Genomic DNA, 20,313 nt, shown 5'->3' with positions numbered 1-20,313 from the left:
ATAGTGAAAGGAGATTGCTCATGCTAGCAGAGAGCTGTTTTTTTTTTTTTAACCTTCAAGCGTGATTTCATTTCTTTACTCTTATTATGCCAATAAAAAGCTATAGGCTTAACGTAAGCCTGTCTCCTCTGGCATGTCCTATGGTGGGGACCTATTGTAGATTAATGACGAGAACACTGCTTGTAAATGATTACTACTGGTGTGCCCTGACAAAATAGGAGAAATTAGGTCTTACCTGATAATTTTCTTTCCATTAGTTCTTCCCACTATCTCTGAACCTGTGGGTTAGCTGTGTCCATCTACCCGAGGAAGAGGGAGAGGACTCCCGTCCAACAGTGAAATAAAGATCCGCGTATCATTGCCTCAGCGGCCAATCTGGGGCTACAAGAATTATTCCACCGCAGTGCAATATGATCCTTTTCACAATGCAGCCTACTATGTGCCAAGGAAGGAACACATACAGTAGATATGTCTCCAGTCGGGGCTGCAGTAGGACATCGATCCTTATTCAGCTCAATTCTCTTCAATGTCTGAAGAACTTGGGCATTTTGGCATTCCTTTTCATCACCATCAAGTCCAGAAGCGGAGAACCCCATTGTTCCACTATCAGCTGAAAACCCTGGCTGGATAGTTTCCATCCTCTGGGTCCAAGCAGTGCTTGCTAAAGTCTGCCTCCACTTCAAGGACCCAGCGATGTGAGCTCTGACAAGCAGAGCAGATTTATCTATGCTCAATTCATGAGGGTGGCCACCTCCAGCACCATCGGATGGTTGAGGGTCCCACCTTGCTTTTTGATATAAGCCACTGCTGTAGCATTGTTGGAGAAAACAGACGGGGGCCCCCCGCCAGAAAGGGAGCCAAGTCGAGTAAGGCATTCCTCACTGTCCTGAGCTCCAAGTGATTTATCAACCACTGAGACTCCTGTCCATCCAGGTGCCCTGTGCCAAATGGAACTTGTAATGAGCTCTCCAACCTGACTTACTGGCATCCATTGTCACCACCTACCATTGTTTTATTGGAAAGGAAGCTCCGATGGTCAAATTCCTAGGCGACAACCACCATTTCATACTCCATTTGGGAACCAATATCCAAGGAAATTGAAGGTCATACTTTTGTGGCACCGGAGACCAGTGGCTGAGAAGAAATTTCTGTCATGGACGCATACGAGTCCTTGTCCATGGCAGCATTTCCAACGCTGCTGTCACTGACCCCAGAACTTGGATGTAAGTCCCAGACCCTGGGCTTGACTTGACTGAGGGGAAAATGAATCCATTGAACCAGCTTCAACCTCCTGCGCTCGTGGGGAAGATCCTCTCCCGTACTGTGTCGAATAGAATGCCTAGATACTCTAGTGTCTGTGATGAAGTTAGTCTGCTCTTCTGCAAACTGATCACTCAACCCAATGACTGCAGAGAATGGACAACTTTGTCCCTTGCCACCATGCAGTCTGAATAGGATGATGCACAAATGAGCCAGCCGTCAAGATACAGGTGAACTCTGATTCTCTGACACCAAAGGACCGACCAGGCGAGAGAACTCCAACTTGTAACTTTCTATAAGAATATGCAGAACCCACTGGACTGATGTGATTTTGGCCCAACTCCTCCTGAAACTCCTGAAAATGTCCTCCCACCAGAGAATGAGAAAAATGAAACAGCCTTGCATCATTGCAAAGCTCTGGAGGCATTGGGCGCCCTAGCTGATTGAGAAGACTTCCTGTCTGCATGGAAGGAAGACTGACGTGACTGAAAGCGGGACTGTCTGATGTCTAGAAAACGACAGCCCCCTAAAGACAGACAACCAGAAGACTTTGGCGTATCTTCCGGCAACTGCTGTGGTTAGTTTTAAGCAATTCTTTCACCAAATTACTGAGATCTTCTCAAGTAGACACTTGCCTGGAAAGGACAGTTTAACTAGATATGACTGACACTGCATCCACTGCTAATACGCAACTAGAGGTGCATGATAGCGAAAGACATATGCAGGCCATAATACGTCATAAATTGCATTCGCCAAGTAGGCCAAGCTCGTTTCCAGCTGGGCATTATGGTACCCATCTTTTGTTGCCAACTGCTGATGCTACTTCAGGCATGCTGTTGCCATGAATGAGCTGCAGTGTCACTTGAAGGCCCAAAGAGGCCACTGCAAAGGCTTGTTTCAGCTAGGCTTCTAGCTTCCTCTCCTATAGGTCTTCTAAGGCAATGCTCCCTTCAACTGGCAAGGTGGTCTTCTTAGTCTTAGTCATTGCTGTATCCAGGGAGCCCACCATGGGAAGCTGCAATTTATCTTTCTCCTCTGGAACTATAAGGGTAGAGGCGAGTCATGGCTCTTCCCACTCTCAGCCTTGCTTGAGACCTATTCTGATGTAATCAGGTCCTGAATATCTGGATGCATCAGGAAGGTCTTATAAGGACCTCTAAGCCCCCTCACAATCAATGAAGATGGAACTCCTGATGCCGAAGCAGAAGGTTCCTCAATGGAAAGCACCACCAGTGCCTCAAAAATAAGAGTACCAAGCTCCTCTTTATGAAAAAAACCTCAGTACTTTTGGATCATCTCCTTGATCTAATAGCTCCTTCAATGATGACTCTTCTGAATAGGCTAAGGTCACATCAGATAAGGAGGGAGAAGCAGAGATAATCTGTCCATTTCTGGAGGTCTAAATGAGATCTCCTAGGAGATGGAGGAGCAGGAGTGCGAGAAACTGAAGCACCTTGCAGCAATTCTGACTCTCACTGCTTCATTAAATAGGCCTGGTGTAAGAGCAATATAAACTCTGGAGAAAACTAACATCCCGATGCAGCTGAATGTTCTGTTGGGCTCGGAGGCTGAAAAATGACAGCTGTGTTCCACGCATGATCAGCCAGAGGCTGCTCCTCACTGCCAGTTGGTCCTGACAAAATTGCCCATTCCCGCACTCTCTTGCATCAAAGTGTGCACAGGCCCTCAGAACCAGAGGCTGAAAAGTGTGTCTATCCATCTGCTGGAGATAGAAAATACTGCGGAGCTGGACTGGATGCCAAGAGAGATATGCCTGAGCTCAGTTTTCAGTTCTCTATCTCCACCTGCTGGTTGATGGACACAAATATCCCAGAGATTCTAGAATAGTAGGAAGCTACGTAATGAAAACAGTTTTAAAAAGAGTGGTTTCTAGTAATAAGTTGCAGCAACATTTCTATATGGGGCGATGAATATGAAGGCCTAAGGGGGCAGTCTCCTAAAGGCAGCAAAAGATCTATATGCTCTCTTAATCCCATGTTTTTTTAATCTATCTAGTCCCCCCCTTCTAGCAAAGTGACTAAAAAGCAAGTTTTTCCAAGACGTCTACGTAAGGGACAACCTCAACATAAGGGAAAAAAAGGTCATAACAAACCCACACTAACAAAGAAATGACAACTGACAAAAATCCACATAACACCGAACACAGATGACCCTTACCAAAAAATTCAAGTGGGTTACATCAATGCCAGATCCGTAGTAAATAAAGCAGCAACAACAACAGACTGGATCATGTCAGAAAAACTCGATCTGCTTTTCATCAATGAAACCTGGATCGATGATCAAAAGGACCCTATAATCCTAGACCTATGCCCCCCAGGATACAAAATCACTCACTGGACCAGAAAGGAAAAGAGAGGCAGAGGCATAGCACTAATCCATCGATCCCACTTCACCACCGTAACCACTGCCAAGTCCATAACATCCCAACTTGAAATCGCCTCAATCAGAATCCACCACACATCCCTGCTTGACCACCTAAACTGTATCTTGTTTTATAGACCACCAGGTAATTGGAACAAATGCCAATCACACTTCATGGATTTCATATCAAACACCTGCGTAACTAACTCCAATATACTAGTATTGGGAGACATCAACCTTCACCTAGAAGGCCCAAACTCTACCAACGCACGCAAATGCAAGTAATTCCTCCACTTATGGGACCTTAAATGGCCACACATTCAAGCAACCCATGTCAAAGGGCACACACTCGACCTTATCTCACACAAACTGTCCACAGACCAGAACCTACTAATGTCAGACATTAAATGGACAAACACACCTTGGTCAGACCATTACAAACTAAACCTATCCCTGCAATGGTGGAAAAAGGGTTCATACCGTACACAAGAATACACAACCTATAGCACAAGAGGCCAAATAGACCCGGAAACATTCTGGCAACAGATATACAATAATGAATCGACAGCACAAACAGACTCTACATACTATCTCTCAGATTGGGATAAAAGATGCAAAAGCATATTAGACAAAATAGCACCCTTACAAACAAGAACCTCACGTAGGCATAACTTGATACCATGGTACAACGAAGAACTGAAAAAACTAAAAACACAATCCAGGAAACTCAACGCATGGAAACAAACTCAAAGAAAATACAAATACGCAATAAGACAAGCCAAAAGGTTATACTACAAAACCAAAATAGGGCCAGACTACAAAGACACTAAGAAACTTTACCAACTCATGAACAAACTACTAGACATCACCATGGTCACCACAACCAGTACAGACATCCCATCTGCAGACAAACTTGCCAAATACTTCAATGAAAAAATTGTAAACCTACGCAATACACTACCTCAGAACATCAACATCGAAAACTTCATCGAGTGTATGGACCCAATCCTCGGTGAATACCCAGCGGACAGAGCCTGGACAAGCTTCGCTCTCCTTACTGCTGAAACAGTCACTCAAGCGATTAATAGGTTCTCCAAGACTCACTGTAAATTGGATACCTGCCCCAGTTACCTAATAAAATCCGCTCCCCACTGCTACATAGCAGACCTTACATCCCACCTAAACTATATGCTTCGACATGGTCTCTTCCCTAAGGAAAACGGCAATATCCTACTCACCCCAATCCCAAAAGATACCAAGAAAAAAAACAAACAAACAATATCACCAACTACCACCCAATAGCATCTATCCCACTGGTAGTCAAACTGATGGAAAGCTTGGTAACCAAACAACTTACAGACTACATAAACAAATTCTCAATACTACACGAGTCACAATCAGGATTTCATCCATTCACAGCACCGAAACAGTACTAATTACTCTCTTAGCCAAATTCAAACAAGAAATTGCAACAGGCAAAAGCATACTTCTCCTACAATTCGACATGTCTAGTGCGTTCGACATGGTAAACCATAACATACTACTAAACATCCTTGAATACTTCGGGATTGGTGGAAGTGTACTTAGCTGGATCAAGGGCTTCCTAACTACTAGAACATACCAAGTGACATCAAATTCGAACATATCATCACCATGGAAAGCAGACTGCAGAGTACCCCAAGGATCACCACTATCACCGATTCTTTTCAACCTAATGATGACCCCACTAGCCTTAACCCTTTCATCTACGCAGACGATGTCACAATATACATCCCTTACAAACTTGATATAACAGAAATCACTAATGAAATTAAACTCAGCTCGATCATGAACTCATGGGTGAATGCATTTCAACTTAAACTTAACACAGAAAAAACACACTGTCTCATCCTCTCATCCCAATACAACACAAACAAACCCACCCACCAATATAAACACCCTAGATTACAACCTCCCTATCTCAGCCTGAAAATTCTTGGCGTTACAATTGACCGAAACCTCACGCTAGAGAGCCAAGTGAAATCTACAACAAAGAAAATGTTCCATTCAATGTGGAAACTCAAAAGTGTGAAACCTTTTTTCCCCCGAGGGAAATATTGCACAACTTGGTACAACCTATGGTATTAAGCCATCTAGACTACTGCAATGGAATCTATGCGGGATGCAAAGAACAACTCATCAAGAAACTACTAACTGCTCAAAACACAGCAGCCAGGCTTATATTTGGAAAAATGAGATTCGATAGTGCCAAACCCCTACGAGAAAAACCTGCACTGGCTCCCAATCAAAACGTATTGTGTTCAAAATCTGAACTCTGGTTCATAAAATCATCTACGGTGAAGCCCTGGGATACATGACAGACCTCACAGACCTACCAACCAGAAACACAACAAGATCAACAGAAACGTACCTAAATCTCCACCACCCAAGCTGCAAAGGCCTCAAACACAAATCAACCTATGCATCCAGCTTCTCCTATATAAGCACACACCTATGGAATGCACTACCAAGTGGCGTGAAAACAACGTATGACCACCTAAACTTCCGGAAATCACTAAAAACTAACCTGTTCAACAAGGCATACCCTAACGATCCAATTTAAATGCCTGAACCCTGCAACACAACGAAGCCAAAGCCAAACTGTTCATAACTCTTCCTCCTCCTTACGATTCCCCAATGTGTCTGTCACACATGAACTTTACTCTACATCACTCTGTATTTGTTCATACCGGAATTGGCGATCGTCTTTACAGTACTATGTAAGCCACATTGAGCCTGCAAATAGGTGGGAAAACATGGGATACAAATGTTAACGAATAAATAAATAAATATGGGCGCACACTCAGGGTGCATACAAAGGAGAACAAAAAGGAGCTCTAGAATTATGCCATTTCTACATCCCTATTTGGTCACTTAGCTATGCAGGCACTGGCACCTACACAGCTATCAATTGCTACTTGAATCTGCCCTTGGAATGCCTCTTTCCTTCCCACTTTAGAAATGGCCTGGTTACATATCCCTGAATATCGGCAGCCAGCCCACAGAGCACAATATAAGTGCTTAAAGAACTTAAATGGTTTTGAATATCAACCCTTAATTATTAATAAAGGAATCTTAAACTTTGCTCTGGATAATCAATTCTTCCCGAAGGGAACATTTCGCAACCTGATACAATCAATGGTACTAAGCCATGTAGACTACTGCAATGGAATTTATGCGGGATGCGAAGAACAAACCTTAAAGAAACTCCAAACCGCTGAAAACATGGCAGCTAGGCTTATCTTCTGAAAAACACGATTTGAAAGTGCAAAACCCCTTCGCGAAAAACTACACTGGCTCCCAATCAAAGAACACATTGCTTTCAAAATCTGCACTATCTACGGTGAAGCTCTGGGATACATGACAGACTTGATCGAACTACCAACTAGAAACACATCCAAATCAACACGAATGTATCTAAATCTGCACTACCCAAGCTGCAAAGGACAAATACAAATCAACTTATGCGTCCAGTTTTTCCTACATAAGCACACAACTGTGGAACGCATTACCAAAAGCCTTGAAAACTACGAACGACCACCTAAACTTCCGGAAAACACTAAAAAGTAACCTGTTTAAAAAGGCATACCCTACCGATCCAACATAAATGCCTGATCTCTGCAACACAACAAAACTAAAGAACGTAATGGACATAACACAACTCTTCCGTTGTACGATTCCCTAGTGTGGCTGTGCCACATCAACTTTATCTTACCACATCATCACTTTGAATTTGTTTACACCGGAGTCTGTAAACGCCTCTCCGGTACTATGTAAGCCACATTGAGCCTACAAATAGGTGGGAAAATGTGGGATATAAATGTAACAAATAAAATAAAAATATCTGCTACATTTTTAAATGGGAAAAAAAAAAAAAGAGATGGCATGAAAGAGAAATTTCTCCATATAGAAAAGGGATAGAAAATAAGAAAACTGAATAAAGATATGAAAGAAAAAAAAAAAAAAAAGACAGAACATTATAATGCCTCTGTATTACTCCATGGTGCGACATCAGCAGAATTATCTGGGTTAAAAAAAAAAGTTTGAACAAGCTCTGAGGAAAAAAGTCAACAGTCTGCTAGCTATTGAAATAGAGATGGGGAAATCCACTACTTACCCCTGGAATCGGTACCATGGAAGCTTGTTTCTTTGGGATTTTACCAGATAGTTGTAACCTGGATTGGCCACCATTAGAAACGGGATATTGAGCGAGATGGACCATCGGTCTGACTCAGTATGACTAATCTTATGTTCTTTGGTATTTTCTTTATCTTGCTTAAGTATCTCAGTATTCCCATCCAGAATCACTGAACTTTGATGCAAGGTAAAAAAGGCACATCCTAAAGTGCCAAACGGTACCTGACATTTCCCACACACTGCTGGTTTGGGTAGACACCATGTTGCATGCTCTTCCTGAGATATACATACTCATAAGATTTTATATAGCATTTCTGGCATATTGACACTGATAGTTATAGCTTTAATTCTAGAAAACACCAACCAGGTCTCCTGAAGTCAAAATGCCAGCCAAGGTAAGGTAGAAACGCATGAGAAAGCCTCAAAGAATTCCCTTAACCCTAGAACGCATATTGGGGGCCTTTTAGGCCCCCATGCTTACATTTTTGCTATTATCTGCAAAATTACTTTAGTTAGAATTTTGAAACTCAAGGTATTACTCAAGTATGTCATTGTTGATAATATCCAGTTGTTCATATAATTTTTTTTCATAGGCATTATGGTGTAACAATGCTTGTTTGGTGAAAACTACATCTGTACGAATTTTTTATCATGTTCTCAGAAGTGTTTGTGTCTCAAATTACTTTATTTGTACTCAGTAATGCTGGTGGAGGGGCCAGGGTGTGGATAATAACATGTGAGGATGTCATGTGATTTTTGGAGGGAGTGATAAGGCCATGACATCACCTCAGGTCCTCTGAACACTGAGGACAGTATACACTGTGAGCTAATTGCTGAAGGACCTGTGATAAGATAAGCTGTTGAGAGGAAATCTGTTTCATTTTCTAACATCTAGTCAGCAATGGCACAGTCTTCCTCCAAGTGTCTGACTGACCAAGAAATTGAAGCGATTATGTTTCAAAGCGATGATGAAAGTGAACTATCTTTGTCTGATGAAGAATATCTGCCACCAGCTAATCAAACATCCTCATCCAGTGATTCTTCTGATGATGAAGAAGTGAATCTAGTGGATCCTCAAGAAGTGATAAGTAGAACATCCAAAACGAATGTTTTTTGGGACAGTAATCCTACATTAGTCGGACGTACTCCAATACACAATATTGTGAGACAGGCTCAAGGAGCTGTGGGAAGTCCCAGTTACTTTACCCCTAAAGATGTATTCTGTACTTATTTTTCTGACAATATTGCAGAAGAGGTCCTATTATGTTCAAACCTAGAAGGAAGACGTATCGCTTCAGCAAAAAATAAGTCCTGGAAAAATATCTCAAAAGAGGAACTTTATGCATATATTGGACTTTTCCTGCTGGCAGGGAGTCAAAAATCGTATGATGTCCCAATACGAGAATTATTTCTGGACCCACTTTCTGATCCACACTATAAGGCGACAATGTCAGTGGGCAGATATGAGGAAATTAGAAGGATCATTCGCTTTGATGATAAGCGAACTCGTGCAGCGAGGTTTGAAACAGACAAATTAGCCCCTATCAGTTATATCTGGAACATATTTATCAAAAATTGCACAAAACTTTACAATCCTAGTACTAATGTTACTGTAGATGAGCAACTTGTACCGTTCAGAGTACGCTGCAAATTCATACAATACATGCCCAGCAAGCCAGCCAAGTACGGTATAAAAATCTTCTGGATGTGTGATTCTGCAAATTATTATGGCATAAATGGCGTAATCTACTGTGGCAAAGAGGTTGGTGCACCAGTACAGAAGGATCTGGGGTCTGAAATAGTCAAAACTCTTGCTGTTCCAATATTCAATTCAGGTAGAAACATCACCATGGACAATTATTTCACCAATGTTGAACTAGGCAATTTACTGCTTGCAAAAGCTATTACACTTGTTGGTACTATAAAGCAAAACAGACGAGAAATTCCAGCAGCACTCAAACACAATCGTCAGCGAGCACTTTATGAGAGTGTCTTTGGATTCAATAACAAAGCGACTTTGGTATCTTACAAGGCAAAGAAGGAGAAATCTGTAATTTTACTCAGTACCATGCATCACGATTGCAGTGTTGACAGCAATAACCAAAAATTGAAACCAGAAATCATCCTGCATTACAATGCAACAAAAGGAGGTGTAGATAAAATGGATGAGATGGTGGGAGAATATTCGTGTAAGAGGCAAACAAAACGATGGCCTGTAGTACTATTTTCAAATATGCTTGATGTAGCAGGCCTAAATTCATTCATTATTTATACAGAAACTCATCCTGAATTTCATGCACAGAGGAAGGACAGGAGACGCTTATTCTTGAAGGACCTTTGTCATGAACTTGTAATACCTCACATGATAGAGCGAAGCGACTTGAAATGCTTGCCAAAGAAAACTAAAGAAGCAATGAAACGGTGTGGCGTACAGTTTCAGATTACTCCAGAGCCAGGAGAAAGAAAACGAAAGCGTTGTTTCATGTGTCCAAGAAACATAGAGAGGAAAACTGAGCGATATTGTTCCACTTGTAAGGAAACTGTTTGCAAAGAACACTCTTCTGAAAAAATAACATGTCAGAATTGTTTGGAAGACTAATATAATAGAAAAGAAAGTTAGAATAAAAATGTAGCTGCAGCTAGTTTGCTATAGATTTCTATGCATTTTTGTGTGTTTTCATGTCTTTGCGTGAAATTTGGGAAAAAAAAGATTTTTTGGTGTTTTTTTGTGAAAAATTATAATTAAAATGTTGTCCACTATTCATATTTTATTGAGCAATTTTGAAATAAACTTGTGAAAGTTATTTAAGTGTGTTTTTCTACATTATGTGCATGGGGGCCTAAAAGGCCCCCATGACGTTAATATGTATATTTTTAACGTCATGCGTTCTAGGGTTAACTTGCCACTAAGGCTCGATTTTAAGGCTTCCTTTTTCGCTGTATCTAAACCACACTGTGCACTACATGTGAAATTCCCACTGCATGTCCAGGAAGGTCAGCATTACCTCCTCTGTCCATTATCTGTGCTATGGAAATGATTCCTTTTTAAGCCCATGTCGTTAACACACCTTTCAGAGGAAAATCTGAAATCATGGATTAGTAGGGTACAACCTTCCTTTGCTAAAGCCATGCTGATTGTTCCCTATAAAGCCAGTTTTATTCTTACAGATCAGCAGTAGTATCTGTACAATTTTGTATTTTGAGTTCCTTTAGAACTCTGCGGTGAATATCAAGTTCTGGTGACTTGCTACTATATTTAGTCTATGAATTTGCTCTAGCACCTCTTTTAGAGTCACACCAATTTGTTTCACTCCCCTTGAATACCTCCTACATTTCCAGTGTGGAAATCTCCAATATGTTCCACAGTAAAATAGGGGCAAAATATTGATTAGCTTTACTGCTATGGTTCTTCCTGAATGCCCCTTGCAGGTAAAAAATTCATTATTAGCTTTTGCCTCTTTGGCAAGCCTCTCGTAAAATTCTCAATTGGCCTACTTTATTAACGTTTTATCTCTTTTGCCAGAGGTTATACGCTTTCCTATTCCTCATTTGCTCCTGCCATGCTGGCAGGCATCATTTCTTTTGCTTCATTTTAAATTGACAGAATACATGTTATTGTCATGGATTCCAAGATATTTTAAATATTCTCCATATCCTAATCAGGCTTTAACTCTTGTAACTGCTATTACTTTTGGTTTCCTCCTAAATAGCTTCCTCAGGGGCCCTTACTAAGCCGCGTAAGTGTCTACACGAGGCAAAATGGAGTTAACACACAGCTACCGCGTGGCTCTTGCAGTAATTTCATTTTTGCTGCGCGGCCAATATACATGGCCAAAACATAATTTTTATTTTCTGTCATGTGTATTGGATGCGCGCCAATTGGCAATTTGGCACACGTAGGTCATTACTGCCCGGTTACGACGTGAGACTTTAACTCTAGGTCAATGGCTGGCAGTAAGGTCTCAGACCCAAAATGTACGCGCGGTAATTTTCATTTTGCCACACATCCATTTTCAGCAAAAATTTTAAAAAGGCTTTTACAGGTGTGCTGAAAAATGATCCCGCGTGCGCCCAAAACACACGTCTACACTACCGTAGGCCATTTTTCAGCGCACCTTTGTAAAAAGGGCCCCTCATTTTATTAAAGTTCCCTTTAAAAAATTATATGTTACTGGAGTAGTTTTAGAATTTTGTTTTTTAAAGCAGCTTCATTGCCATTACCAATGAAGCTGCATTCCACAGAGAACTACATGCTAAGTAGCTTCCCACCTCTTGTTGGATCTAGGACCAGTCACTACAAGAACCAGTCACTTGTGGCACTTAGAAGCACTTATCCTCTCTGACATGGCCTCATGAGGCATTCAGTCAATTGATACTGGAGTATCTGGAATCTCCCTTTACTGTGTTTCCATGTTTAATAGCCTGTCTAATTTTTGCTAGCATTTCACATTCTGTTTCATCGTTCTGGCCAGGTGAACAGTAGTAAACCACAATATAGGGAATTTCATTTCACAGAAATACCAGAAATGCAGGTTTTTCTTGCCAAAATTTGTTTACTTGATTCTATGAAATTAACATAATCTTTCAACTACCACATGCATCTGCCCAGTTATTTCTATGTAACTTGCATTCTGGGATCAATGTCCCGCTGGTTCTCCTTTTTTTTTAACAGGGCTCTGAGACAACTATTATGTTAATGTCTTTATCTAGCGTCGAAAAAGGGTTTGCCTCTTTGCGAATGATACCAAAACCTGCAACAAGGTAGAATCCTAGAAGCTTAAAGACTGGCTAAGAATTTTGAAGCTAAGATTTAATACTATAAAAACAAATGCAAGGTCATGCATTTGAAATGCAAAAACTCAAGGAAGCAGTACAGTACAAGTAAGGGGTGAAGTACTTTTGTGCACGAAAGAAGACTAGTGTAAGGGACACACCCCCTGCCAGAATTTAATGTGTGCATCACATAGCTTAATCTGGCAAAGCCTGAATTATAGGCTGAAGCCATTAACATGAACTTCTGTCGCTCTTCAGACAAGAATGAAGCTTGGACCCTGAATGTGGAGCACAGTATGTTGGGTATGAAGATTCAGTTAAACATGTCTTCTAGATGGGGAAAGGGGACATTTTATCCTATATCGAGATATTTGAGGCCAACATAATCCAGTGTCCCTGGCCAATGTTTATCCAGGGCCTTGGACATGACTGATAAGAAATCGCATATAAGGCCATGGAAGGGCACATCCCAGCTCTATCTTTGTGATCCATTTGAGTTTCATTGCCTACTGCTGAAAATGTTCCAGCTATTGTCGTTGAGTGGAGTACTCTACCCAGTGTGATCACAGCTCTTAAAATGTCTGCAAATACCATTAGTTATCAGATTTTATCTGGAATTGATATGTGTGCTCAAAGAGAGGGCATTTTGCTTGCTAATGCTGGTTGTAGATATTAGGTTTAGGAAATGAAAGGTATTATAGGAAATTTTTCTGCTGTATGATATTCTTCTGTGTTGCTTTGCAAATAAACCTTCATCTATCCTAGTTCTCTCCTAGTCTGAAAGTTTCATTATCAGCAGATAAAAGGTTTGAACTCAGGGACCTATTTTTAGTGTGTGCAATCCCTCAACGTGATTATTCTTATATTTTAATACCGCACTGTGCCATACCCGTCAAAGTGGGACCAAAGGGTGCCTGTATTTGATGATGTTAAGGTGTTCAAAAAGGAGGAAAATGCAAAGGCAAAAGACAGGAGATGCTTGGGAGCCCTAGAAGAGGAATGGCCAGGAGAAAAACTAAGTGACAGTTTCTCTACATAACTCTCTAGTGACACTTCATTTGGAGGACTGTGTATAATTCTGGAGACTGCACTTTTAAAGGGATATTAACAAGATAGAGTCAGTCCAGAAGGTGTCTACTAAAATGGTGACTCCATTGTCAATGGTCTTTGCCATAATGTATATGTGGACAAACAAAGATTTCAACATGTATACTTTGGGGAAAAAAAGGAGCGAGAGGGGATATATGGTATAGACATTTAAATTCCTATGTGGCAAAAAATGTACAGGAGATGGGCTTCTTTCAATTGAAAGGACAAAAAAATCTGGAATGAAGGGGGCACAGAATGAAGGTGAAAGGGAATTGATTCAGGAGTAATTTAAGGAAATATTACTTTACAGAAAAGGTGGAACTACCTTCCAGTGGAGGTGAATTCAAGAAAGAGATCCTCTGTGCTTGTACCTGAGAGAGAAGGGAATAGATTGCAGACTCATTGGTACGGATAAGCAGAATCAGATAAGCCATATGGTCTTTATCTGCTGTTATTTTCTATGGTTCTACTTTTTCATCATCATCTTCTTGTCTACATATTCCTCCCCTTCACTCTTGAATCTCACAATCACGAGAAAGAAACTTTACCTATTTATGATCAGCGAGAGAGGCCATTTCACAACATAATCGAAAGAAAATGCCTCCAGGCCACTAAGTGTTAACTCTGTGGGATCTGCATTTATAAGTGCCTTTTCCTGTTTGGTCTCAATGGCAAGAACTCGCAAGAGCTGCGTGATGAGGTCATGGGGCATCAAGTCAACCTGAAAGAAATATATGTAAGAAAAGTTAGAAATGTATTTCTATTGAAATGTCTGCTCAATTACAGATGCAACCTTTTGAAAAATGTATGTCTTGCCATGCTAGAGCAGAATGCTAAATGCAAATCATATTTGTATTAGTAAAATTAATCCTAAAATTATTTTTCCACATAAAGCTTAACTTATTATTTGTAATTCAGTGCAACTTAGATTATCCTACACAACAAAACCCAGTTTCTGTCCGTCACACTCCCACAAAAGACATGCAATGCTTTGCCCCTAGGGATTTTATTTATTTTTGTTACATTTGTACCCCACGCTTTCCCACTCTTGGCAGGCTCAATGCAGCTTACATGGGGCAATGGAGGGCTAAGTGACTTGCCCAGAGTCACAAGGAGCTGCCTGTGCCTGAAGTGGGAATCAAACTCAGTTCCTCAGTTCCCCAGGACCAAAGTCCACCACCCTAACCACTAGGCCACTCCTCCACTCAGATGATTATGTGATGATTATGTGTGGAGGGAGGAGAACGCATGTACACCCCACCCCTTGGGCTGCTGATGGTTGAGATCCGCAGACAGACTCAGGGTGGCAGTGGCCTGTGGAGAATGCCAATGTTTCTCCTCATTTTGCCTATCACCCCCCCCGCCAAGATGCTGCTCTCAGATAGTGACAGTCAATCTCATGGTGCTGGTTGCTTGGTATTAATCAGCCCAGGCCAGTAGGGTTGGGACAAAGACTACAAGAAACAGTCATGGCATATATGAACTGTTGAATTCTGTTCATGGCAGGCATTTGATCCAATAAACCAGAACTGGATTATCCTGTCCCCAGTGAAGTCTGGGTGACTTTGTCAAGAAGGAAACGTCCATTCTAGCAGCTTATTCAGGGGTCCTTTTACAAAGCCGTGGTAAAAACAATTGGCCTGCGGTAGTGTAGGTGTGTCTTTTGAGCGAGCACTGGGCCACTTTATACTGCGGCTGAGGGGGAAGAGAGAGCAGGGCAGGCAACGCAGCAGCACCGGCGCTGGACAAGGCTTCAGCTGGCAGGGGTTAAGGACCCCTGCAAGCAAAACCAAGGACCCAGAGGAAATGTTGGGGGGCCCAGGCCCCCGTGGCTACACCACTGCATTTAAAGGTGATGAACAGAAATAAAACAGAACAAAAAAGATACCTTTTTTTTTTGGACTAACCTAGGTCATTTTTTGACTAGTTTTCAAAGGCAATGCCTTCTTCAGGTCAGAAAGTAGCAAATCAGAATATATAAGTGAAACATAAAAGCATTCCAATGACAGTCGCACAGGGAAAGGCAAAGATGAAAGGGGGGGGGGGGGGGGGATGAGAAAGAGAGATGGATAGGTGATCAGAGAGTGACAATTATAATTTAATGTTTTATAATGTTATAGGAAACCCAGATCTTTGTTAAGTCTTGTCTGGTGGTTGTCAAAATATTTCATCATTTTAATTTCAAAGGTCTTACATTTCTGGATTGTTTTAAAATTCCTTTTAGAATTCTGGCTGTAATGTCATTGATACATTGCTTTCGTCTTGCAAAGTACTCACCATCCCTCCTCCCCTCCCCAAACTCTACTTTTCCCAGAGACTGTCATTGGAATGTTTTTTTTTTTTAATGTTTCACTTACATATTCTGATATTTGACACCTTTTGCTCATTTCTGAACTGAAGAAGTAGCACTGCGTTTGAAAGTTAGTCAAAAATGTACTAGGTTAGTCCAATAAGAAAAGTTAATCTTTGTTTTTTTTGTTTTGTTTCTATTCATTACCTGTTTATGAAGGAAGCATTCAAAAAGATGAAAAACAGGAAGAGGATCCAAGATGGCCGAATAGATAGGAAGCAGAGATTTTTTTGCTCCCTAGAACTATTTTTAAATTTCGCGTTACCTTTTTCTTTTTTACCCACAATTCTGAGAGAGCATGCCTAAGCGAAAGGGGAAACTGAGGGGACCTCCTCTCCCTCGGACAGAGACCCCAGGACCGAGGCAAACATCTATCTCAGCTTTCTTGGCGTCTACACCTGCGGGCGTATCCGCTGCCAGTACGAGGGACAATACTGGCTTGGAGAGCGATTTTTCGCTCAGTCCGCTGGGTCCTGCTACCCCACCAATCCCACAAGCTACCGGAGCATTGTTTCCAGAGGCGGGAAGTATAGCGCCCCTGAAGGGGAGGCAGGCTCAGATGGAAACAGCAGCTATGGGAAAGAATTGGGAGGAGAGCCAGCTAATTCGAGCCCCAGAGACTGACGCCGGCCAGCAAGCGGAATCTCTGCTTTGCGCAGAAGCGCTTCAGCCTCTGAAACGACCGGCCGAAATATCGCTGGAGGCGATATGGACTGCTCTAGAAAACCTTCATAAGGTTTGTACATCCTTTATCACAGTATCATTGAATAATTCTTCTCAGATTAAAGACATGAAAAGCAAAATGGAACTTATTTCCGCTAAACAACTGAATAACGAACAGAACATTTCCAAAATACAAGCTACTCAATTGCAATTGGTGGCTGAAAAATTGTTGATCTCTAGAAAAATTGAGAACTTAGAGAATAATATGAGAAATTTGAACTTACGGATACTCAATTTCCCGGTGTGCGCCATAATTTCGCCGAAAGAGATGTTCTTCAGATTTTTGAAGGAACAATTAAAATATCCTGAAAAGATGTTACCTCCATTGCAAAAAGTATTCTATTTACCGGTGAAAAATACTACAGAAACTATACAAGAGCCTCAATCGAAAGGAGAAACGCCCACGCTAGATCTAACGGCTCTCCTGGAGCAATCCAGGGAAGAGATAAAATTGAGATCAACATTACTTGTGTCATTTGTCTTCTTGCAAGACAAAGAAATGCTGTTAAAGAATTACTTTCAGAAAGCAAATGTAGATTTTCTTGGTGGTAAAATTTCTATATTTCCTGACGTATCGAAATGGACTCAACAACGCAGAAAGAAATTTCTGGAAATGAAAACGGAAGTGCTTTCTTTACAGGCACGTTTTCAGCTTCGTTTTCCATGTAAATGCTTGGTAATGTTTAAAGATCGGAAATATATTTTCTATGATGATAAACAACTGAATGATTTTCTTAAAGCCCAGAAGGCAGCTAGATAAGTCCATATGTCTTAGCAGAAAATAGAAAATGTAGAGCCTGAGATGTTATCAGAAATTGTTTCCTATTATGCCAAGTCCCTTTGGTTTAACTTTAATTTTGGATCCTCATAATGTGGGCTAAAATCACCAATTGTAATTTAGAGTTTTCATTGTTATAATTTCTTCTTTACTATATCACATTCATTGGTGTGTTTTGAAAAGATTGTATGTCTTGAATATAATTGCAAAATATAAATAATAATTTAAAAAAAAAAAAAAAAGATGAAAAACAGAAGCTATGGGGTTTCTGTTGAATACTCTGCATTGCAGAACCCATTCCTGCTGTGGTGAAGATCCCATGATAGAGCTTCTTTTTGGGACCCAATGAACGAACTTCATCAAATGCAGATACTTCTCTTCCTCTATACTGGCTGAAAGTGGCTGTAGGATACTAGGATCACTATATTGGGATCTGGTTGCTAGAAGAAAAATTTAAGGCACCCAAGAGCATGGGAAATTTCCTATCTTAAAAGCAGATATGTTGAATAGGAAAGAGCTAAATTTCCTAAGAAGCAACAAAGAAATCATGGAACGGCAAAATGGAGAAATATAATTAAAATAGCCATTTTAAATAGCTAAAAATACTCAAATGCTCTTTTAACAACATTCATTTATGGAGGGAAAATTTGATGAAAGTGAAGCCCATTTAAAGGAGGGCCACCAAAAACAGTGCATGACCTGCACTGTAAACTTAACAGACACTTAAAAAGCTAAAGATGTTAAAAGAAACAAAGGGCAAGGGGAGACATGACAAAACATTTAAACACTAGAAGCATAACTAAGGCATTTTTAAGCCTTGTGAAAAGGTTTATAAGGCCATATGTTGTGGTCTTTGGATTTGTTATGGGGAAAGGGAAATGGGACTTCATATACCGCCTCTCTGTGGTTTTTGCAACTACATTCAAAGCGGTTTACATAGTATATACAGGTACTTACTTCTGACAGAGGTCCTGTTTCATTCATGCTGCTTCAGGGGAATCAACCTCAAGGTGAACTTGGCAGCATTTGGCTTGTGAAGTTGATTCCCCTAAACCAGTACGAGTGAAACAGGGCCTCTGTCAGGAATCTGAATATTGCCCTTTTGGAGCAGTGCTTAGACACGCTTAGATGGCTTGTTCTGCCAGCACTTTTGTTTGCCTGATTGCCTGGAGGTTGATGGAAATTCTACCTGTTTGAGACACCTCGTGCACTATTTTTGTGGAAAGTTAAGTATCGTTTGAACTTTGTATTTGAATATACTGTGAAAGAATGTTTAAGGAAGAAGTTGATTATATTGACTGCACTGTTTGAACGGTGGGACACTGGAGTTTTTCTGAACAGTGATTTTTCCCTTGAGTAAGCTATTTGCTGTCAGATGACAGAGATACAGGTCTTACTTTCAAGGCTCATAGAGGTCTTTTCTCCAATTACTAATTCCTGCCTTTTGGGGGGTTACTCTGATTTATCTGAATGTATCATGTGTTTTTTTGAGTGATTCACATTTGGCTCCTATTTTTTTTTTATTGTTATTATTTGATTAACCAGCGCTGTCTATGCCCTATGCACACCAGACAATGTACTTTACTTCACAGAAACTGAACTTAGATCATCGGTAATCTGTTTAAATGAAATCAAAATTACCCAGTTTGTTTCCTATGTGGTAAGGGGATTATGCAATACCAAAAAGCTCATGCATGACATTTTTGTTGGTCCTTTATGAGGTAGCACAACCTTCAAACTCCTATTTTGTTTTTGTTACAAAGACCTGAAATTAACAATCAATTTCATGATGTATTTAATACATAGTTCATAATCACTGGCATCACTAGTTATTAGCTAACCTTCAAATCATCTTTAAAAGGATCTGTGTTTGCTGTGCTCATCCTCAGTGCCAGCTCAAGCAAAGCTTCCAGCCTGGTGGGAATAATGTCATCGACTGGTTTCTTCAATTCCTCTTCTGTGAGATCCATGAAATGGACAAAGAAATCTCCTTGGTCCATCAGGAAATAATGTTTTATTGACCTGTGAAAAAGTAAGTAACAAGAAGGAAACAAAATAAATACAATGACAGTAATGAGCATAATGTATTTAAAAAGATGATATATGTGTAAAAGACAACCGAGGGTATATCCACCAGCTCAGAGACTATACATTTCTAGACAGAAAAACAGATTCTAAAGATATTTAGGGCTGCAGTTCTGTAAAGTGCCTTAACAAGCCCCTAGGGAGGGATGTTCATTTGGGCAACAGAATAAAGAACATACCATTTCAGAAAACACCAAAGTGGAGGAGTGGCCTAGTGGTTAGGGTGGTGGACTTTGGTCCTGGGGAACTGAGGAACTGAGTTCGATTCCCACTTCAGGCACAGGCAGCTCCTTGTGACTCTGGGCAAGTCACTTAACCCGCCATTGCCCCATGGAAGCCGCAAGCCGCATTGAGCCTGCCATGAGTGGGAAAGCGCGGGGTACAAATGTAACAAAAATAAAAAAAATAAAATATTTGCCAATCACATATGAAGATGAAGCCAAAAGCTTCATAAAACAGAAGTGTGTAAAAGAGAAAACCTAGGGCGTTAATATGGTGTCATGGTGCACAGTGGACCCTGTGACATCTTGAACCTATCAGAGCAGTCTTTGCTTAGCTGGTCCCAATGGGAAACTACAGCTAATTTCAAAATAGAAACTGCTTGGGAATAAAGATACTAGGTCAGTGGATGATGTGAACTCCTCTTCATGTCAAGCATTTTTATCCAGTTCCTAATATAAGATTTATATTAGTAAAA

At 40.8% G+C, this 20,313-nt stretch overlaps 1 protein-coding gene across 1 annotated transcript in view; it reads right to left on the bottom strand.

The window, feature by feature from the left end:
* Nucleotides 1-20,313, bottom strand: part of TUBGCP2 (tubulin gamma complex associated protein 2) — a 74,024-nt gene that overhangs the window by 16,540 nt on the left and 37,171 nt on the right. The window contains exons 11-12 of the mRNA XM_030203196.1: nt 19,373-19,553; nt 14,229-14,401 (exon numbers count right to left, since the gene is read on the bottom strand). Of these exons, the coding sequence (XP_030059056.1) occupies nt 14,229-14,401; nt 19,373-19,553 (354 nt within the window). The remainder of the gene's footprint in view (nt 1-14,228; nt 14,402-19,372; nt 19,554-20,313) is intronic.

This window comes from Microcaecilia unicolor, chromosome 5 (assembly GCF_901765095.1).
Source record: "Microcaecilia unicolor chromosome 5, aMicUni1.1, whole genome shotgun sequence".
Classification (NCBI taxonomy): Eukaryota; Metazoa; Chordata; class Amphibia; order Gymnophiona; family Siphonopidae; genus Microcaecilia; species Microcaecilia unicolor.
The sequence above is the reverse complement of the archived record's forward strand: the minus strand, read 5'-3'. Positions and strand labels throughout refer to the sequence as shown.